Here is a 23,432-nt window from a genome sequence, read left to right on the forward strand (position 1 = left end):
ACAGCCCAGTCTGGTGATTTCAGGACCAGCCTGCACTGATAAAACCAGTTTAAATATAGTCTGTAAGTACTGTCTGTCTTCAGAAAAAGTTTTTTAAATTCTGTAAAAGTCCCTGATACGAGTATGATTATTATGTCAAAAACATTTAAATTGATAGAATTCTCTTCAGCATAGACAAGGAGGACCAGCTGTAGCATTTTCTTTGTGCATGTGTGCACCATTAGGGAATTTACTGAGACTTCCACATCCTAAGGCCTCTCAGCAGCCATCAGGTGGTTTTAAAACTCTCCTTTTCACCTGAGATGAATTTCAGGCAGTGACCACAAGGTGAAAGTTTTTTGAACAGCTGTGTTAATTTTGGCCCCATGTGAAATGAAGCCAACTTTTCCTTGCTACAGGAAATTGCCAAATAAAATAATGGAGAGGAAATGAACTACTCTTTGAGTTTCTAGGACAATATTCTGAAGAAACGTAGTAATTCCAAACAAAAAATATTTTTTAAAAAACATCCCTCTAGATGTAAGTCGATAGTCTTTGTTTATATCCCATAGGGCAGTCTTGGTAGCAAGCAGACTCCTCGCTTGAACAAAATATATAAAAAATATAATAAACTGTCTTTCAGCTAGAGGTCAGAGAAGGAGCAAAAGTGATCAGATGTTTTTAAGAGATTTGGATACTACTGTGATCAAAAACATAAAACTTCTTTAATTTCTCTGGGAGGGAAGTATTTAGTTATGGGGGCATTCTTTAGCTTTTTGTTTTGCTTTAAGATTGTGATGTTTTCAGTACTTAAAATGGTTTCATCTATTAACTTAAAAGCAGATCAACATTTCATATATCAAATAACCTATGTTTATAATTTAGAAATACAATACACTTTTCTTTACATTTTGACAGTAATGCCTGTATCGTAGCAAAATGAGCGCTAATTCTTCACTTGTTGCTATCAGTTTTATTCTATTAAAGTAGTGTACACTTCTGAACGTAGGTGTATACCAGTTTACAAATATTAAATGTTCACCTGTATTTCACATCTCTTGACAACATGGAATGGTTTTTCAAAGCATATCAGTGTTCAGCTGCTACCTGTGAGAAGACCTCAATTCTTAAATTTTGTTAAATGCAGGTAGAAAGACTTTAATCTTAAAATGCCATGAGATCTAGCCTATCTAAATAGAAGTCTAATTTCTCTTCCATCCTCTTTGGTCATTGCACTTTGATGTTAATCATGCCTATATTAGGCCATAGCCTCAGAGGACCAGAAGAGACCCAAGTAGAGGTGATCTGGTGCTTCCCTGGCCCAAAATAAAAATCAGCTGCCCCTACATCTTTATCAACACTCTCATGTATTTTTTATTTTTTTTTAATAAAGAACCTCTCTAAGCACTCTTCTGAAATGTTTTCTTACTGTTGAAATGTTTTCTTTACATCTGGTCTGAATCTTTCTTACTGCAACTTAAGCTCATTGTTTCTTACCCTGTTAACCATGGTCCCAAAAGTCATATGTGGAAGGCTACATATTTAAGGCATGTTTAAGACCTTGTCACTCCACAGTCTTCCTTCCACTGGACTAAACCTCAGTTCTTTCAGGCTTTCCTCCATAGTCTTATTTCTGAGGTCTTTCACTGGACTTGACTGTACTTCTATGGCCTCTTTCTACCACTGTTTTGAAACACAGGACCTGAAACATCTCCCAGTGCTCCAGCTTGAAGCCATCCTCATCCTGAGTAGGATAAGTAAATTGTTTTGCGTCTTCTGGATTTTAACCCTATTCATATATTCCTGTGCAACTTTTGCTGTATTTTGTACAAGTGGTGGTTTTGCAGCAGCATGATACTGATTCATACTCACCTTCTAAAATGGTACAAACTCCAGATCCTGTTCTGCAGTTGTTGCCTGGACAGCTGTTCTCCTTCCTGTGTTTGTGCAGTTGAGTAGTCCTTTCTGTATGGATCCATGTACCTTTGCTGGGGAAATAGCATCCTGTTTTTTTAGACTGTTTCTTCACTTTGTCAATATCATTTTGAGCCTTTATCATCCTTCCACCTTGGTGTCATCTGCAGGTTTAATGAATACTCTTTATTTCATCATCCAGATTACTCATGAAGATATTAAAATATTAAATAATACTGGACCCAAGAGAAAACCCTGTAAAACTGTGTTTGGTATATCTTTCCACAACCACTATAAGCCATCAATAAGTGCCATTTGGGGTTTTTTCTGTCTGTCCAGTTCCACCTACAGCATGTATTATGTTTGAGGTGCTATTTCTCTAGCTTGTGGGAAACTGAGATAATATTGGAACTTAATGAAAATCAGGATATAACCTGTAGTACTTCTCCATTCTAGCATCTGTTGTGCTATAGAAGGTTATTAGAGTGATCTGACATCACTAGTTCTTGAGAAATACTGCTGTCTGCTGTTTATAGCTGTAACTTCTTGTAAGTTCTTTATTTGTTCCTGTATTTTTCCAAGAACTGAAGTTAAGCTGACTGATGGGGAGTAACTCCACTCAGGTGAGGTCCCAGAGCGGAGCTTCATGCTCTCTGCTTGCTCCCTGGGCTGCTGCCGCTGTGCCAGTGTGCTTTCTGCCAGCCCATGGGGCTGCAGCCGGATCAGGAGGAAGGCAGACCTGGCGGGTGCTTCGAAGAACTGTTTCCAGAAGGCATCTGTGCCCTCAAATTTTAATTTGTTTGCTGCTACTTCAGCCACACTGTTCAATGAACAGTAAAGTAGTTTTTCTATGGATTTGTGTCTTAGAGGTGTTCTCTACAGTGTCATAAGCCTGTGTCTCTGCTCCCTCTCCTTTTCCCTTGTGCCACCTTCTCCAAGGAATGCCTACAGTACTGTAACTATCAAATTTTCAGCTTTGAGCATTGTGTGTGTCATCTAATGGATTTGGAAGCAGCACGTACTGAACTGGCCTGACCTTCATTCCTTGCCTGGCTGGCCAGAATGTTCCTGCTGATAGTTCAGCACACTTAGCTCCTGCTGCAGCCTCCTGTCAGTGAGGCACTAATTTGGTTTATCTCTTAGCACCTTACTTGTGTGGTAGTAAGAATGTAGTGTTATTAAGTCCTTTACCCTTTCACTGAGTCTGGGTGAAATGGGTTGATGAGGCCTGCAGTTAATGTTTGTGGTTAGGTAGTTTGATTGGAGAAGCTTTATTGCCTTAGCTTAAAAAAGGGAAGTAAATGGTTTGAGAGTTGTTGATGCAGGGTTAAGGCTGATAGGCTGCTGCCTGTCTTGGACCATCCGAGACCTTTAATTGCAGTTCTGTCTAAGCCTTTGAAAACCAGGAGGTGCAGAAGTAGTGCATGTGTCAGTGTGCGTTGGACCTGCTCTGTAACTGCTTCTTTTGGGTATGCCTCAGCTTTGAACAGGAGCTGTAACAGGCTGTCCTTCCAGGTGATGTGGAGAACTGTAGGGAGGGAGCACAGCACAAAAAAATAAGACTCTTAGGCTGTGTCCTTGCTAAGGAAGACATCGTGGTTTAGAATAAGATTGGTGAGCACCGTTGGCTGCATGCAGACCCAGTGCTTGTTTCCTTCACTGGCTGTGCACAAACCCTTCCCGCTCTGTCAAATGTTATCACCACTTCTTGTCCTAGAACCTCTGCAGAGTACTTGAGCCAGCTCTTCTGTTTTGTAGACTGCTGGCTGCTTAAAAGTCCCCTAGCCAGAGTTTGTATAACCTATTTCACTCGGCACGGGAGGGAAGGGTCCGTGGTTGCCTCGGGTCCAGAGGTACCTTCTGTTGCGTGGCGGTGTGAACTGCGGCAACCTGCTGTAGATAATCCTTGCGTCTGTCAGTACAGCTGTCACTAGCACATTGAGTGGCACGTGGAGCTCATAAAGGCAAATGAGAGAATACATTTGCGGGACGCAGCATACCACATTAAAGGATCCATTTGCTTAGTCATCTTTAACAAGGCAGCATGAGAGGGCAGCCTAACCCAAATGCAGTTATACTGTATTCTTTTGCTAGCCCTAGAGGGCAGAGTTAAATTTATAGGGTGGGGTTAGTATGTGCTGTGAATGTTCCTCCTTTAAATGTGTTTCTCATTTTAAATATAAATATTAAAATCTTATTTAAGTTTAAATATAAATGCATTTGACATTCAAGAAAAGGGTACCAGGCAGTGCTGTTTAAATCTTAATATAGTTCAGTTTCTGGGCAATGAGTTAATCCTTTCTCAGAAGCTATTTATCTGAAAACTTGCTCTGGTCTAAATATATTTCTTTCTAATTTGATGTTAGATCTTTAATCCCTAATTTAAGAATTAAGCATGACGAAATAGCGTTTGTACCAGATGAATTTGATGTATTGGATTACCAGATCAAGATAAACACGTTTTAAAGTTTTCTACAGCAAGTCTGCTGAGAAGTAATTGCTTAAAAAGCAATAAATGAAGCAAAGTCTGTAGTACATAGACTGCTTCTAAGTTTCCCTTTTCCTTAAGTTTTTTTTCTATCTCTAATAACATTAACACTTAAATTGTCCCAATTAGGCTTTAAAATTTATGCTTTAGCTAGTAAAATCTGACTCGTCTGGTTTCCCTTCATTTTGCTGCTTAATAGCTGTCTGAAGACAGGTTTTGCTAAGCCAATATTAATAGGCGAGCATATCATTTTAGGAATGAGAGCTTTGAAGTTGCAAAGTATTAATGAGGGAAATAAAAAAATTGTAGACAGATGCAAAAGATGCAGTAGTTGGGGAACTTTTGTCAGCCAAAGAATTTCTTTTGTCTCTGAGGTTGAGGCAAGTTTCTGGGGGGGGGGGTCTTCCCTTTTTGATCCCTGTTGGGAGGATCTTCATGTTTGAAATTTCAAATTTTCCAATTTGTATGTTTTACTCATGTCTGTGTTTGTTTAATGCTGGTCTTTCTTCCCTTTGACTTTCACATTTTCTTTTCCTCTGGCAATTTCAACTTGCTTCAGTTTGGGACAACTAGGGTGAAATGAACTGCCACGGATAAAATTATAACAAGAAGAGCAAAGTCTGTGAATGATCCTTTGCTGCTTCCTGAGTCGTTCCAGTCTCATTAATCAGTGCTGGTGCTGTAGAGGCTGTGTGGTGTGTTATGTCGCCAGCACAGCAGCTTCTCCGTCCCTTTCCCCCACCCCCTGCGTGCCTACACAGTGGGGAAAACTAGAGAGGGAAGCCATCAATCTTTCCTGTCGTAGATGTCAGCAGTGATTCTCCTGTCGACTTCCTGCTCTCTCCGTCGTGCCCACCACCTGTGTTTAGAATTAGCTCTGATGCTGCAGATCTCACTTGGCTCTTCACCTGTTCTGCCCTGACTAAATAGCTGTTAAAATAAAGCAGAGTGGCTAAATGCTATAGCATGTGAATAGTAACCACCACTGTGGGTTGTGGGGTGATGTCTGTTGCAGCTGCTGTTGTACAGCTGCTGTTGTAATACTGTCATAATTTTCTGTAACAGCGTATTTTTGGGGTCTGAAATCTCTTGCATGTGTTTCAGCCCAAAGGTGAGCTTGTGAGCAAGTCTTTTTTAATTAAAGATGGAAATATTTGTTAGATACATTATAGATAGAGGCATAAGCCTATCTCCCATCAGTTAGCTTGCTGGGATAGATTTATGAACAAAGTCCAAAGAAATTAATTAGTCTGAAGCTTTGTCCTTAACCTTCAGTTACTCAAAGGATACAATTAGCGAAAGACTCTTTGGGATTTGATTTTTATATCTCTATATCTGGCTGATGGGAGTCTTGAAAATATAAGTGTCTGTCTCCCCCATCACTGGGTAGATTGAGAAGCTGAGATGTACTGCCTCTGTACTTCTAGGGCAGGATTAATGTCATCATCTTATGGTCTGTTGTGTTAAATAATAGGTTTAAACCGGACCCTAACCAGCGAAATGTTTATGTATACTTTTACATAATTGTATAAATGTTTTCCTATACCAAATTAAAAGGAGAAAGCAATCCTGAGAGTTGCCTGTCTGTTGGCAGCTTTCTCCTACCTCCTTGCACGGGTACTAGCTTTTCCTGTTTTTAAAACTCACAGAGATGAAAGTGTAGGCATAAGGTTCCCTTATAATTGTAGCTTGTCTGCTGTCATTTCAAGTGTATGATGGCAATATTTATGTGGAGTTATAAAGAAGAGAGGCTCTGAAAACTTAAGTCCTGTGAATGCTTTCACTTGATTTTATTTGTGTAACCTCTTTGTGAAGTGGAGGAACTGTATTATGACTGATTTTACTACATATTTGAGAAGCAGTTTTCTGTTGACCATGCCAGGCAAATAGATGTATTCAACAGGTAAATACTTGTATTCAGCGCTCACAGAACTCATAAAGCTAAACATGAAGGGTATAGTGAGGGTACTAAGAATTGGCTAGTGACGTGGGACGTTTTGATCTGCGTGAGTCTTTTCCTTAACTCTGGCAATTTTGGTGTGTTCTCCAGTTCTGAAACATTTGTCTCATGAGCAGGGAATGAGTGTGGTTTTGACTGCTGAATTGAGGCCTTGACAATTGTAGCTCTCCTTACTACAAGTGTGACATACTGAGAAAAAGTTCTGTTTTGGTCCAAGGGAGCAGCACTGGATTTTGGAAGCTATCATCTTTTCCAGTCAACTCTTTTGCATTGAAAATGGATATGGCCGCACTGCAGGGTGTCGGGGCCGGACTTCAGCCATCCTGCTCCGGGACAAGCATGTAACGCTTATTCCTGATTATTTGAGAGCATTTGGAAGTTGACAGGTTGTCGGTATAAGGAGCAGCAGTTGTTTATCTCATCATGAACAAGGAGGTTAGGTAAGAGAACACCTGAATCTTAATGAGTTTTGGGCCAAGCTTCATTTACAAATGCTGCTGAGAAATGCACTGTGGCGTTTGGAATTGCCAGACAGAAGTCTTATTGAGAGAAAATAAATAATAGATGTTAAAACATCTGTCAGATACTATGCTTTTAACAGGAGTGAAGATTAACATGCAGTACTACTGGTGTAGGTGCACACACCACACAGAGTTAAACATACGAACAGCAGGCTCACACTGTGCATACTACAGATGTCTGAATGAGTGAGTGCCTGTGGGCTGGAGCTGCATGTCTTGTGGCTTTCACTCTGCTCCACTGGGAAGTCTTCACTCCTTTTGTTTTTATCCTTTTCCAACTCCAGTACTTTCGAGCGCACAGCTCCCATCCCCTGACCTAACAGCTCCATTGAAGCACATTCCAGCCCCATGATTTCATGGTACCAGGCAGAACTCCCCTGCCACGCTGCTATGCTGCCCGCTGCTTCTCACGGAGCGAACAAACAGGGAACATAAACTCTCTCCAAAGGAGCAATGTTCTCTGTATATTTTTAGTGCTAGAAATCCAAGATTCATTTAAGGGTGTTTTGTGGGGGCTTTTTTTAATATAGACTTCTGCTAACACAATGGAATATTTCATACCACCCTATTTGCTGTAACATCTCGTACTTTATGTTGTTAAATGGAATCAAAGGAGTTAAAGATGAAAGACTTCTAGTCAACTGGTCCCTCAGCTGGGAGCCAGAGTGGGTTTGTTCTTTGTAATGTATTTGCTAGGGCTTTACCCAGATCCAGCCCAGCTCAGTTTTCATTATTGGATTTACTTGTTTCTGCAAATTCCATACTTTAGGTTAAGTAATTGCTGAGCCTAGACTCAGTATAATACTGCTACTGTTTGTTTCTCATGTTTAACTTGGTATTTATTGCCCATATACTGAACAAACCTTTTATGAGTAGTTGTTTACCATTTGAACATACAAGCACCATTAAAGATGCCATGCTTGCTTACACAGGTATTCTCTTTACTGGATAGACAGAGAACTTTGTTCTCTCTTCATATGAAACTGTGCCTATTTTACATTGTACTTGGGTGTTTTCTTTCCAACATGGAGTGTGTCACCAGATGCTAACTTATGTAGTATTACAATAAACCTATCTTTAATTAGCTCATTGTTACCCTTCAAATATTTGGAGTTAGTACAGAATTTGAATGTATGGTTTATGTTGAGACATTGATCAGTCTTGTATTTTCTTGGTGAAAAACGTTCTCAAACTGCCTATTTAAATGTCACTATTGCATTTGTACCATCTATTTGAGTATATTGTACTCAAAGTAGGGGATGTAATTTTTCGAATACATCCAATTTGTTCATAGTGACATAATCTACAAACCGGGCAGTGATCCGGGAAGGGGAAAAGGCAGATAACGAACATGTTGTGGGAAGCATAAGAAGCAGGGACTGCGGGGGGGGAATGGAGTCTGCGTGACTTGGGACCGACAAGGTTTGTAGACAGAACTGTTCTCCACAGGCTCAGTGTGCCAGCTCTTTTTGGGTGAAGGTATTGGCACATGAGCTGATCTGTGCTGACTGCACAGAGATTCCTGCTCTCTGGTATAACAGTTACCCCAGGGGGTAGAGCTGTTCCTGCACTGAAGTAGCACTAGCTTCAGGGTTCCAGGGAGAAGCAGCAGTAACATCAGTAGATATTTCAGCTGATGCTGTCTTTGTCTGGACTGCAGTTGAAAAATGTGCAAGTTTCTGCACCATGCTTTAGCGTGGTCATCCTAACATACTTTATTTGATGCACATCCATAGTGGATTTCTAGAACATTATGAAGTTTCTTAGCTATTCTAACAGTGCAGGTAGGAAACATATTTTATATAAAATCACTGGATTCAAGGCAGTAATAGCTTCATTACCGTATGGCATTTTCTGTGCCTCCTTACTGTCTTGATATACCATGCAAGACCTCTTCTGGGAAGCAGGGGGTGGAAGGCACAAGTGGAGGAAGAAGAGAATACAGGAACACAGGAGGGATTAAACTGTCTGATAAGAAAATGGAAAGTAGGGCTGTAAGAAGCTATAGCCTGTGTAAAAAAGTGTGGTTAAACAGGCATATAAATGGGCACTGGAAAGCAGGCAGCACTGTGGGGAGAAATAATTGTGGGAATGAGCATCAGGATTTGAACTGAGTGAGGGGAGACAGGGAGATGAGAAGAGGAAATGTGCTCTGACAAACAACCAGCTGTTCTGAGATCCCTGTAGGGGCAAAACACCATCTTAGTGATCATCTGTTTATAGCCTTGTTTTCTTCCTGAGTTCTTATTCTTTTTGTGAAGAGCAGGAACATGGGAAGCTAAAGACAAATGTTATGCCTGTAAAGTACCTGTTGCATTGCCTAGCAACTGTTCTATGCCCTTAGTAATAGAACTACAGCTCTGAAGCCTAGTGAATCCTGAATTTCTTGAGTTTCTACAAGACTTCATTTAATTTATGTATGTTGGGATGCTGTATGCCTCCTTCTTTAGGTGAGCACCTGCCCCTTCTCAGTGTTATCAAGAAGCTGGCTGCAGTCCTTGGGCCAGGTAGTAGCTTAGTGGGAGTTGAGTGAGTTCTGTGAGTGGTGATAAATCCTCTGAGGTAGGTTCCTAGGAAAACAAAGCATCCAATGGCGAACAAGGAATTGAGTAGCAGCATTTCATTGTGTAATGGAGAAAAGAGGTGGTCAAGGACTGGAGCACGGGAACTGGAAGTTAGAATTGCTGTTGGAGCAGATGGTGTGCTTTTCATTGCAGTGACTACCTTGCAGTTCCTGTTCTGGAGGATCTCCAAGAGCACTTAGAAACTGACTCAAGAATATACTAGAAGTCAAGAAGATGTTTGGGATGGGGTGAGGGGCTGGACTTAAATGTGTGGGCATTTATGTGAGCAGGAGAAATTAGCAGGCTGCCAGCCCAAACCTGATCTTACCTGTCAGCACAAACACTTAAACATTGGATAAGAAAATTGTCTTGATCTGACAAACAGGCTTACTTAGAAAGCAAAGAGAATTTTTCAGCAAATTTTGAAGGAAATGGGCTAGACTTTTCTGAACTATAGATCATGTTAAAAAAAAAAAATAAAGGCCTATTCCACTTGGAAACACTTTCTCATTAATTATTCTTGAGTCTGAGTCAAAATGAATTAAGTCAATTTGAAGTCCTTTTTTTAATAGTTAAAAATAATGGTACTTGACTCTTGACTTTTGCTGCCATTTTGTGTGGTTTTGTAGTTATATGACTGTATTTTTTTTTCTCCGCCATGCATTTTTAAGCGATTCACAGAAATGAAAATGGACTACATCAGTAAATGAATTCTCTCTACTTTGTTAGAGATGTTGCTTATAAAATTTAGCAGGAAAAAAATCATGCAGCCAGAGGCATAGTGAAGTTGATGTTCCTGCCGCACAACAGAGTTCGAGGGTTTGTATTGTGCAGCTTTGTGACTGGGACTCCCTGCTGAGGTTGGTGGGACCCTTGTTTATAAGTCGAGCAGTCTTGCATGCTCTTACAACTTGGCATGTAACAGGCATTTTCACATAAAGCATTGCTGAGTTACTTCTGAATATGGGGGAATTCTTTGGAAAGGTCGGGGAGGTAATTGATCATATGCTGACAGCTTGGGGCTCTGAGAAAATGGTCAGATGAAGGGCTGGGATGCAGGAAAACAAACTTTCCAAGGTGGTAACTGTCACTTAGCCAAGCTATACATGTTTTGAGCTTTTTAATCTTTGCTCACAACCTCAGCTTCTTAATAATTTTTTGCTGCTTCTCTGTGAACTCTCTTCAGATGTTGACATTTTACTGGTACTCATGCATCCATGGTATTCCAGGTGTGATCTTGAGCTATAGCAGTATTTCTTTGTAGAGCCCTTTTTGAAACTCTATTGCTGCCAAGATGGGTAGTTTCAGAACTTTGATAATCTCTTTCATTATTCTTTGACCTTTGGGTCAAGGACTAGGTTTCTTTCAGGCACCGCTCAAAATGTTCTTTGCAGCTAGAAAAATAAGACTTCAATGTTCATGGGAGTTAAGATGGCAATCTGCTGGGATATTGCATATGTTTACAACAAAAATGTTTGCATTTCTCTATGCTGTGACCCTAAGTTTCTGTATCAGAGTGGATAATGTACTAAAGAGAAACATAGAGCTTCAGAGAGGAAAAGGATGAAAGAATCTACCACTTGGTTTCTGAGATCTAGTTTTCACTGATCTTGTTTACAGCTACGTTTGTTTGCATATGTGGTCTGGCAGCTTAAAATTACACTAGTTGTCAGTCTCTGCAGTAAGATAGAGTATTTTGACTGGCTTTCTGCAATTATATTTAGTCAATCCTGAGGTAATTTATACATGAATACACTGAAAGGAGGAGAGAAAAGACAGGCATAAGTGAGGCTTTATTAATGACTTTAAAATATAAAAGAATCTGTCAAAAAAATGCATGTGTTAATTTTACCAATGTTTTGTAACAGAATATGGTCGTGGATCGGATTTTCTCTGGTATCCAGCCAACTGGGACACCTCATCTGGGTAACTACCTTGGAGCCATTCAGAACTGGGTGAATCTGCAGGAAGAGTGCAGCTCAGTGCTGTACAGCATTATGGACATGCACTCTCTCACCATGCCCAAGGAACCAGCTGTCCTGCGCCAGAACATACTGGACACCACTGCTGCCATCCTTGCCTGTGGTATTGACCCAAAGAAGTGTTTCCTGTTCCGACAGTCGCTGGTTAGTGCTCCTGTTATGTTAGATTTGTTTCTCATTGAGTGGCTTTCCACACGTGTTAGTGAGTGAGCATAGTGTTACTGAACTCCTTTATCATCTTTGTGTTGGTGGTCCTAGAAAACGTTAGCAATGTTGGACTTCAGACTTATCCCTTGCTGCTGTTTTGAAGTGGCTGAAACCATGACTGAGGAGTCCGTTCAGGGATAAGTACATTTTAAATTTCTGAAGCAGAGCTAGGAGTTTGTGAGAGTTATGAGTAAAATACTGAAAATACCTGTTAGGAGAGCATTAATTTAGCTCTGTAAGTCTCACTTTAGTCACAAAAGGTTAACTCATAAATGCATAAACATAGTCTGTGTAACCATAAAGGCAAGTAAAACATGTTTCTATGGTTTTGTGTTGGCACTTAGCACTTAATCTTTCAGCTGCACGGTATCTCCAACAGGTGATTGGCATGGTAAGTTTTGTGTCAGTTCCATCAAAACCACCAGGGAGTTAACGTCTTCTCTGGGATTTTTTTCCCCTTCTTTGCCATAACCTTTTCACATGCACCTTTTTCCACCTGATCTAATAAGTCATATGTGAAATATTTGCTGCTTCTCTTGACCACCCCAAGGGGTATTGGGCTTACCTTCCTACTTGGCATATGTCAGCCTAATCTACTACGTGCTGCATTTTCTTGGAACACAACTTAGTTTCTTGCCTCGTTAACTTTCTGTTACTGACTCTAAACTGGCAACATTCTGTAATTTCCCACAGAGGCAGATGTGGCATAGCTTCTGGTCTTGTGAAGACATCTTTAAATGGATGTTGGACTTGCAACGGAACTGCAAAGGTGGTGTGCACAGGGTCTGAATTTTATCGGTGTGAGATGAAATCATGGTATTCTATTCCTCTTTTGAACATGGTTCTTCACAGGCAGAGTTTCCTGCAGTTGACAATCGTAGCTCCATATCCCTGGTGGATATTGAAATGATGAAGACAGATACACTTCCTGCTTTGCTTTTCCTCTGTATTAAAAAAGCAATCTAAATAGATTAGCTCAGAATTCTAGTGGAGATATGTTTCAATTAATTTATGCTTTGTTCAAATCTGTTTATCCTTTTAAATAAGTTACCAGCTTGGGTTTTAATTTGGCTCTACTCTGACTTAACTTCTTTCTCATTGAGGCTGACTTTAACTGGAAAAACCTTAAGGTGAATTACAAGCCTCTGATGCAGTAAAAACCAGTCTGGAGTTTTGTTATTTCTTGTTTTGAAGCAACTGAACAATTCAGTTAGTTACAACACAGGATCAGTGACTAGATACACAGAGAGGACTCTTCAGCCTAGAAGAGAGATGATTTGCACATTACGGTTAGAGAGGAATAAAATAAAGGTGTATAAAACTGCAAGTGAAATAGTTGTTCCCTATCTATTTTCTCTGTTTTATCCACTGAAGAACATGAACTAACAGGTATCAAAATAAGGTAACACCTGGTAGATTCAGCATGAGCAAAACAATGCTGCATTTCATGAAGTCCACAATTAGGCTACAGAACTCCTTGGCACAGGGTACAGTGCATGCTGAAATGTGTATGAATTCAGAAAAGGACTCAACAAATTAATCTGAAAAATCTGTTGGGGACTGTTATATACCTGAGGTGCCACCTCTGCAGGAAGCGCTGCAGTCACAGTTGGGAGAGTATCTATGCTTTTCCATACTTGTGCTCTTTTCTGTTGGTTGCTGTCAGAGATGGATATTTGATCTGTCCCAGTGTTGCTTTTCTTATGTTCTTGTGAGTCTAAAAGCTAAACTACTGCTGTTCCAGGTTTTGCTAAAGCTAACACGCAGACTTGCCTTGAAGCCAGCAGATTATCAGTGAGGATCTTAGATTGCAGTCAGCCACAGAAAGCATGTTGTGTCTTTCACAATATAATAACACAGAGATTGAGACTTTGAGTCCCCAGAGAGGAAGTATCAGACTCAGGAAACGATGGGAGGACAGGGCTGTAAATGATGCTTCTACAGAACCAATACAGTCAACAACCAATGAAAACTTTAGATAGCTAGAGTTGAAAAATGTTCAGCTTTATCAAACAGAAGTTTCCACCAGAGATGATTCTGGTTTATGTTATGGTGGTTAGGCTGGCCTCTGTTAAATAGACTACCTTTTATCTTAATTTTTCTGGGTGTCCTTATCTGTCCAGATCCAACGGTGGTTGTTCATATTCAATCTAAACCATTAAGTATTTGCTTTCTGTGGGCAGTGTCTGATGTCTTGAACCATATTTTTACTAATACTTCTCTCACATGTATCAATACAGCTTTCAGAAGTAGCTGGTTCTAGCACATTTTTGAAAGCTCATTGTCACACTGCAAGCAGAAGAAGGAGTATTACAGTTTGTGGATCTAGACTGTTTCAGTAATGGTTCAGGCTGAAGTGGTTTGACTTCCCCAAAACAAGTCTATTCAAGCTGTATGTAGTGGTCAGGTATACCCAGAGATGCACTGTGGTCTGTTACAATTGCGTTGGCAGGACCAGATGTTTCTCTGGAAGCAATTAAAAGGAATATCTGCGTGTAGCTCTTGATGCGAGGAAAGGGGACGGGAACCTTGCTAATGTGATTATTGTTTTAGTATGATAATGAAATAGTACGTTATGGAATGTCATAATATCAAGATGATTGTTCCTGAAAACAAAGGTGTATGATGGATTGCAGCTATTGCTAGTCAAGAAAGTTTATTGCTTGGTTTTTGGATTGGTAATTGCTCAGTTTTTAAAAAAGAGCTGGCCTCTCTTTTTCAGCCACTGTAGCAGTCTCCAAGGGTGGTCTAAAAAGCCACAATTTTGTTTACAAACATTTGCTGAGGTGTAAAGCAAATTGACCAAAACAGATTGTATACTGAAACAGGTTGTACTTCCAGAGGTCATCAGGAAAGCAGTGAAAATCCAGCTGCAAACAGAGAACTGGTTTAGGTATTTGCTTATTGGCAAAGTAGCTTTCTCTTTTTAATAGCAGATCAAACTGATAAATGAGAGAGTTCTCAGTAGATTAATATGCTACAATTATTGCTGTATTTTGAGTTCTATCTTGAAAATTACCAAATCTGTAGATCACAGAAGTGCTACTGCAGTTACTTCTGATTAACGCTTCTGTCCATTTTTTTTGAACAAACATCATGTGACAAAATTATTGTGAAATAAGAACTTTTGGTTTTTATCACCAAAACGAGCTACAACTAATGTCTGGTAGCACCCTGATTCTGTAGCAGTAAAGCAGAATGAAATTCTTGCACTGGAAAAGTATGCTAGTAACAGTAAGCCCCATTAAGGGAATTGCTCGTGCAGTCACTATTGTAAATGCTGCTGTGTCCTCTTACTTCTCTGGATTAACCTGGGCAAGAATGGTCTAGAATTGCTGAAGAGGGGGATTTTTTTGTTTGTTTGTTTGGCTTACTCTTTTTGTACTTTCTTTCTGTTGCTGCTTGTGTTGCTTCTCTGGAATATGTTTGCCATATGTGAAAAAAATATTGATACTTTGTTTCTCGAAAGGCATGTGCATTTGGTAAGGGTTTCACTGTCACTAGGCTTTTATTTACAGCAGGGTTTATGCAGATCAAATCTCTAATCCAGAGCTATCTGAAATACCTGCCTCCAGAGTTTTCCCACATTTTATCATCCTTCCCAATACAAGCAAGAGACAAAAGGCTGAATAATATTAATCACAGGCTGACTGCTGGGAAAAAGTGTGGTGAGAACAGATACCTCTCATGTTTACACCAGATCCAAAAGGTGCTGCTATGATAAGGATACAGGTCTTGGAGTCCCAGAACTGATTTTAGTGATGTCCTTGCCTTGCGAGTAAAATGAAATAAAAGTGAGAGGAATTTTGCATAGGCTGATTTTTATTGTATTGCTTGGAGGGTATATGGCCTCTGTTCTTATGAATCAGGTGTACAGCTAAGTTACCTATAAATGGAAGGTGCTAGTTTGATGAAAATTAGGTTTGTATGCTTCAGAATCTACCATTTGTAAATTACTTTTTTTTTTAATACCATATATGAACAAAAAGTTAATGGCTGGCTGTATATTTGGTCTCCACACATAGCAGTTCACCAGATACCTCCCACACTCATATTACAATATACAAACTTGAACTCCAGCTTAGGGAAGTAGTGGCTACAAAGAACAAGTGATAATAACTTGGAAATATTTAGAAGCAAGCAGGATTATGATGAATATTTAGGGTAGTGTTTGGAACCATGTTGTCTGTGAAGGGTTACAAACAAGCACATTTAATTAGAGTATCTAGGAAAACATAATTGTGGAATATGTTGGACACTAGAATGGCCTCCCAGTGAGAGAAGCTCTTTCATTACAGCTTGTTTAATTATATTTTCTTAAGTAGGAAGACAGACAAGTCATAGAAGAGTGACAATTTCTGTAAGAATAAAAATAAATGCATATTTCAAAATTATGCATTTTTATTTGGAGCACAGCTGCAAGATGTATGAAGCCCTCTTTGGTCTTAGAGAAAATAATGTCAAGATACGCTTTAAGTGGCTGCCTTTGCCTATCAGGCATAAAAGAGAAGTAACAGAATAATGACTTATACAACATATCCTGAGAATACTAGAAGAAAGAGCAAATATATTCCTTAAATTATACCATAACCGATAAAAGCTGTAACAGTTGACTTTCATAAAACTTAGAATGTTTTATTAAAAACAAAAAGGGCTACAGGGGGGGAAATAATGAAGACACTAAGCAATCTGCACACATGGTAAGCTTATATGGTATAACCCATTTTCTCTGATTCCTGGTGGGTACAATACACATTTCAGTTCTTACCCATAACCATCTTGTATCTCATCTGCTTCACAGTCAAAACAATTTTAGAAACTGCTGTTGCTTTTATGTGGTCTCAGGCTGTTCTTCCTGTCCACCTACCTATCGTAGTAGACACATGCTAAATGTCCCAAGAGAAACTAAAATTCCATCAGAGTTGATTCAGCAGGCAGTGCTTGATATGCTGCACTAACACTTCTCTGAGGAGTCCTGTGAGTTTCTGGACAACGTAACGTTCAGTTTCTGGGCGGAAAATTGCAGTTTTCAGCCTTCTGGATGGGGTGATTTATTTTCTGAGTATAATCAGCTGCAGTATTCTTGCAATGTGCAGGCAAATTGAAGCAGTAACTCTGGGAGGTGGGAATTTGCCAATTTGTCTTAGCCTTAACTCCAAAAGCCAAAATACAACAATTTAAATGTGTGCACTAACTGTTTCACTGCTATTATTTTCCAGAAATATCCAGCTGCTTTGTTTTGTGGGCAGAGTTTGAATGGATTCATGCTACTTCTTGTCCAATTTTCAGAGGGGCTTTAAAGCTTCCATTGCATCATAGCTTATAAATTCATTAAAGTACATTAATTTAGCATGGTCCATTGAAAACTTCCTGTCATAAGAGGAAGTATGTGACTGTTTAATTTAGAAAATTATTCTGCTTCTCTCATCCCTCTGTTTTCTCCCCCATAGGACTAGGCTAGGCATAACTAGAGCTCAGTGGGAAGAAAAGTCATGGTTCAGTAAGATTTCTTTTTTTTTTTTTTTTCTTCCTTAATTTACCTGGTTTATCTCATACTATTATATAGCTGTTATAAGTTCCTCTCTCCAGCAGTCTTCCAGACACACCAAACTAATTACTCAAACGATATTGTGGGTTAGACTAGGAGAATGTTTCTGAAAATAAGTTCATTTCATAATGAATAAAGAGAGGGAAAAGGCTGCCTTGGCCAAATTACTGTGCTCTATCTGCATTTATAACCAGTATAACCTGATTCCAGTAAGGGTATTCTTGGTCAGGCTCTTTGGAAAGGAGAGACAGATCTTATTTCTGTAAATTTTAGCCAAATATAAATAAGGGTAAGTTATTAAAATCTTCAAAGGTAATAGTGAAAGCTGTAAATACTGATAGGTTTACCAATGACAGCTAGATAACCACTCTCCAGTTCAATACATCACTTAACATGTTATTTAAATCAGATGTTGCCTTTGTAACCATGAACTTACTGCACCCACACTTGAATTATTTCTTTGAACAGGAATTTGGGATACCATGTCAAATTTTCTGTCATAAAAGTATCTCATTGGGTGTTCAGTTGCTGTGTGCATTTGATTCAAGAGCAATCTATTTTGTCTTGTTTATGGCCCCATTATTCTCTCTAGCTGTACAATACAGAGATGCATTACCAGGTATCTTGAACATATTGCTTGCAACCTTAGGCTTTAATAAAATCTTACCTCTTATTCAAGAAAAATAAATGTCAGCAGCACTTTCTTCTGAGAGGCCTCTTGAATTTTTTAGAAGCACTAACTGGTACTTCAAGAAGAGACAAAAATCCTAAAAAAAAAGTTTAATTTCTTTTGAAATTTAGGACACTTTCCCTTCTCTGTTCACATTTCTTTTAGTACACAGCTATCCAAATTACCTCCCCAGACTTGTTTGTTTGTCCTCTACACTGTCAAAATCAAATCTTTGAAATTTATTGCCCATTTAAAATGTAGCCCTTAATGAGGTTACACTGCTGAGGGGAGGCTGTTTCCACATAACAGATATGCAGGAAATTTGCAGTCCCTTACAGAGAAGGGCTGTAAGTTGCAACTTGAGGAAATCCATCTTGAAAATGAAACACTGAATCTCTTTTTGCAGGAAGCCACTTCAGCTGCCCACACACACAGAGCTTCGTATAATAAGCCTCAGAAAGCTGAGTTCCAGTGTTGCCGATTTGCCTGCTTTCAGATCTGCTCACAGTATCCATGCCTTTCCCTCTGTTATTGTTCTTGAATCTCATTGCTTGCTGTCCTCCTCAGCTGTATGTCTCAGCATGAAAAGTCATCTAGACTTACTTGGACTAAAAGTAGCTATTGGTTTTCCGTGTATATATCATCAACTGTGGCTGTGGCCAGGGAATAGCAGCAATAACTTGGTAGGGAATAGCTAGGATTAAGGACAAAGTAATAGATCTGCAGGGAGAAGCCCTGAGGCTCTGCTTCAGCATATAACGCCCCAGAGGTGATCCAAGTGTAAATTGTGATCTGAGTTTAAGAAAGTCAAAAGGCCGCACAAGTGAACAATTAAGAATCTATTTGTCTGTAAAGAGGGAGGAGCAGGGCACTCAGCCAGGTGAAGAAACAGAGGTGATTGTGCCTTCTAGATAACTGCTCATTATCACTTGGAAGTCGTCACCTCTGTTAAATAACTGTGCTTTAAAAAAAATAAAGTAAAAGGAATCTGGCTTTTGCAGAACTCGGGCTCATCGGGCCACAAGGAAGGAATGGAAGTACTTTGTTCTGGAAATAACTCTTTGATTAGTGATTAGTAAGCCAGGTTGTGGGGGATGCTTAATGCAATGGAAATGGAAGGAGGAAATGTGTCGCTGGTAATAGCAGAGAGATGACCATCTCGACCCTTTGAGAAAAGTTGATGGTTTTTACAGACTTGTTACAGATTAGGAAAGAAAACTGTTAAAGTGGGCGAGAGCACAGAGCAGGAACAAGGAGAGAAACTTGATGTATTTACTGAGAAAAGGAAAGGGTATGATTTGGGCTGTCTAAAGTGGGGGGGTGTCACTAACTGGATCTGGTTAAGCTTTTTTGTGAAAACTGCTAAATGGGAAATAGTTGGCTTTGTAAGGGAAACAATAAATAGAGGACTTACAAGACTGTTAGTCCTCCAAATATTTTCAGCCAAGCTGCAAGAAATATTTCCTGAGAAAATAATGTTTGTATTGAAAACAGGCTATTATATTCTTTCAGGACACAAAAGTAGCTGGAGTCGACATGAAGGATTTAATAGATTAGATAGCTGTTTTTCAGACTTACCAATGATTGTGACATTCTTGGAGGCTGGTTTGACATACAGTTCAGGAACTGTCACTGGTTGTGAGTTTTGATTGTTGGAGATGTAATTCTGTTTCTTCATGTTTTGCAGTATTTTTATACTGGGGTATATGGGGAGAGGTCACTGCTGAGAAACTGATGTCTTCATTGGAGAAGAGCTAAGCTTGTTATTATCTGTTCTCGTTAGGGAAGGTGGGGCATTCCTGAAGTACATCATAGCTCTAGAGGGTACTTCTGTTGTCAGATTTTTAAGTACAAAACAAATTAAGTACTTTACTGGTTCACGTATACACAGAATAACCTTAATTGATTGGAAACTATTAGGGAAAAGGTAGGCAGTTTAGACACCAGATGGCATTCAGCAGGGAGTCTGAAAAAAACTCCGATTGAAATGGCAGAACTGGTGGCCAAGGTGTGCAGTCTGCCACCATAAATGGTCGGTCTGCCAGAGAAGTAGTAGATTGAAGTCATGTTGGCAGTACACAAGCAGACTTCTAAATGGGACCCCAGAAATTACAGACTGATGATTTTGACTTTCATCTTACCAGGGATGGTAGAGTCTTCAATAAAGAATAGGATGCTGAGTGCATGAGTTAATGGTCTCTTTTGAGAGTCACTATGGTTTCTTTAAAGGGAAATCCTGTTTCACTAAACTGCTGGACTCTGTGAGCGTGTCATTAAGCATGTGGATAACCAGGAACATAAGGGATTTGAATTTTTTGAAAAGCCTTTGACAAGGTTCTGTATCAATTCTTATTTAAAAAAAAATAAAATGTAGCAATGTATTGAAGGAAATGTTCATTACTAGTCTTGCAGCTGGCTAGAGTTGAAAGCCAAATAGGTATAGTGATCACTTTTTTTTGAATGGCACAGTCAGTAGTCATGTCCCTCAGGGATTCCTGCTGGGAGCTTTTCTGGTCAACATCTTCATTCATGACCTGAAGAAGGTAGTGAACGGAGGTTTGTTGGCAATGCTAAGTTCTTCTGGGTAGTCAAATGCTATGCCAAGGAAAGGAACTCCAAAAGAACTCGTAAAATAGAGTTGGTAGGCAAATTAGTGGTAGAAGAGCTTTATATGTAAAGTAAAGCATCTAGGTAAAAGTAATCTAAACCTTCTTTACACAGTATTCAGCTGAGTCGCAATGCAGGAAAAAAGTCTTGGAGTCATCATTGGTAGTTCTCTGAAATCGTTGGCTCAGCACAAGTAATTTTCAAAAAAGCCAACTATATGTCATCATCACTGAATCACCAGGAAGGGTATTGAGAACAAGACAGAAATGATGTTTTGTCACTGTACAAAACCTTAGTGTGCCCGTATCTTGAATATTGGGTAGAGCTTTATCGTCTGCATCTCAAGAGGGAAGTAGTGAAGTGAATTGGAGATGGTACAAAGAAGGGGAGTTAATGCTACAGGGGACAGAGTAGCTGCCTTAAAAGGAAAAATTCAGAAGTCTGGGATGCTTCAATTCGAAGAGGAGAAGGCTGAGGTGTAGACGCCATCAAAGTTTACAAAATCAGAAAAGCACTGGATAAACCGAGTGTGGAATTGTTCACCAAATTGTGCAATACAAGAAACAGGCGGCATTCAAAACTAGTAAACAGAGAGTTTAGTGGGTAAATGAAAGTACTTCTTTCTATGTCAGATTTGAATCTTTGGAGCTTGTTGCTGCATAGGGTTGTGAAGTGGGCAGTATCAGCAGGTTCAGAAAGGGATTAGACACATTCCTGGGGAACATGGATACTAACAGGACTGTTATAATATCTTCTGATAATATCTGTTAATATCTTCTGATATTCCCTAGTACAACAATTATGGGTGCCTGAGAAGTATAAAGGGAAGATACTGTAGGAAGCCATAGGCTCATGTGCTCGGCCCAAATGCCATCTCTTGTTGCTACTCCTGGAAACAGGGCTAGGCTACAGCTACCTCTGTTGTGATCCAGTACAATATTATTTCTTACGTTCTTAAGTTTTGGTTGTTTAATGAAGATGTTTGCTCAGAATTTTAAACGGACTCAGGGGCAAGAGACTGACTGAGTTTGTCCGAGAGAATGGCTTCTTCTCATTGTGATCCACTGGTATTGCTCAGTGCCGGAAAGGAAGAGTAGACTAGGCCTTTATTTTACTGGTATCATATACATCTTCACTTCTTCCAGTTTCTTTATATCCAAAGTTATCCAATCAAAGTGATGGAGTACTGTAGCTTAATGAGTAACCACATTTGAGCTGATGCACAGTGACCGACCAAGTGCAGCAATTACCTGCCCCTCTTGCCAAGTAAAACACAGTAGCTTAAACCATGATTTAGTCTGACAAATGATTTGTGGTTTAAGCCTAGTACCTCCTGATTCACAGACCAACATACAGTCAGTTACTGCAGTTTGGGTGATGAATGTTAACTCATTATGCTCCAGTACTGAAATTTTTTCCAACTGAAATCTCTACCCTTCTGTGCATTTTTTTATATTTTCTCCCCTTTTATCAGGCTTTTTCTTCACAGTATTCAGGACTCTAGCCTCACTTAGGAAAGGACTGCGTGTGTTTGAGGATTAGAAGTGAGTATAACTTGCTAGGACCCAGAGCGGACTCAACTCAACAAATGCTGTTTAGATCACTTGGTGTTTTGGTAACTGATGTAACGTCAAAGCCACTGATGCAGTGAAACACACATGCAGTCCTGGCTGTGGAAGCAACGTCTGACAAAGCTGGGTCAATGACTGCATAGCTTTTAAAGGGAGTCCTTGTCAACACAAGTGCAACAGAGCACCATCTCTGCGCTATCCGTGACTAGAAGAAAGGAATGAGAAACCACTTTGAACCAGATGGTTATTCCTTCTAAATGAAATAGGGGTCTTGAGCTTAGTATTGTCTATAAAGTTCAGTTTACTCTTTGTATCTTGCAGAAGGTACATTTGGTGCATCTTGCTGCACTTCGTCTTGTGCACAGAAGTTTGCAGGTCAAATAAGCATGAGGAAATTAAAAGAAAAAAAGAAAAAAAAACCTCTGGGAATGGTGGAAAGAAGGGAGAGAGAATCAACCTGGAATATTTAATATCTCTAACTGCTGAGCTGCTGTCTTGAGCATCTATACAACATTGACCACCAAAATAGTCTAATGAATGTTAGCTAGGAAATTACTACATTTAAAATGTGACAACAAAGGAATTGCCATTAACGATGCTAGTAATTCTTATTTGTTAACAAACACTTTTTACTGCCTTCTGTCTAGGTTGTTACATCATGTTGCAAGCATGAAGCTTTGAACATCTTTGAGATGGTTAGCATGCTCTTAAACATCCAAACCTGCCAATATTGAAAACAGTGAATCAAACATGTAAGCAAAGGAGCAGAACATAGATCACCTTTTTCTTTTGATGATTATCATATATACAGCTAACTGACAACAGACAAAATTACAGGAAAGAAGTTAAAGAACAGTGTATGCATCAGCAATGCCTGCCTCTTTTACTAATTCTGAAATGAATATTTGAAATACAAAAGCTGAAGAGCGTATATAAAGAAACTAAACAAAGATCCATCCAGAGGTTGTTGCACAGCACATTTCTTGTCTCTGCCTATAGAAAGTCTTCCTCTTAGCAGGAGGGGGGCAATCGCTGTGTCTGATGTCTTTCTGAAACTATTAAAATTCCACTATCACCACAGTCTCCCCAGAATGTTAAATGAAGAGTTTGTTGTATGAGTTTAAATAGGATGTTCTTTCCTCTGTCATCTTTTCAAAACACCCTTGTAGCAAAGGGTGTGGGGAGGCCTGATTCTTCCCTTTCACCTGCACATCAGTATTAGTTTTGATAGGATTGCAGAACTGAGGGACAAATTTAGCCACAATTTAGGCTGTACTGTAGCTTGACTTCAGCTGTTATCCATGTTTTGCAGACAGGTCAGAGTCGTTAAGACCTGTTGGTGTACCCAAAGCCCTGACAAGCCTCACCTGGACCCTCCACCCATGCACCTTCTGCCCAGTGCCCCAGGATCTCCACTTAAG

General features: G+C 39.6%; 1 protein-coding gene across 8 annotated transcripts in view; it reads left to right on the plus strand.

The window, feature by feature from the left end:
• The window catches only part of WARS2 (tryptophanyl tRNA synthetase 2, mitochondrial), a 48,008-nt gene that overhangs the window by 9,881 nt on the left and 14,695 nt on the right, over positions 1 to 23,432 (plus strand). For 7 of the 8 annotated variants that reach the window (XM_030020531.1, XM_030020533.1, XM_030020532.2 and 4 more), the window contains one exon: positions 11,295 to 11,552. In XM_030020531.1, the coding sequence (XP_029876391.1) occupies positions 11,295 to 11,552 (258 nt within the window). Of the gene's footprint in view, positions 1 to 6,435; positions 6,782 to 11,294; positions 11,553 to 23,432 lie in introns of those variants that run through there. The other variant, XM_030020534.2, reaches the window with a different exon arrangement.

Source organism: Aquila chrysaetos, chromosome 7, assembly GCF_900496995.4.
Source record: "Aquila chrysaetos chrysaetos chromosome 7, bAquChr1.4, whole genome shotgun sequence".
NCBI lineage: Eukaryota > Metazoa > Chordata > Aves > Accipitriformes > Accipitridae > Aquila > Aquila chrysaetos.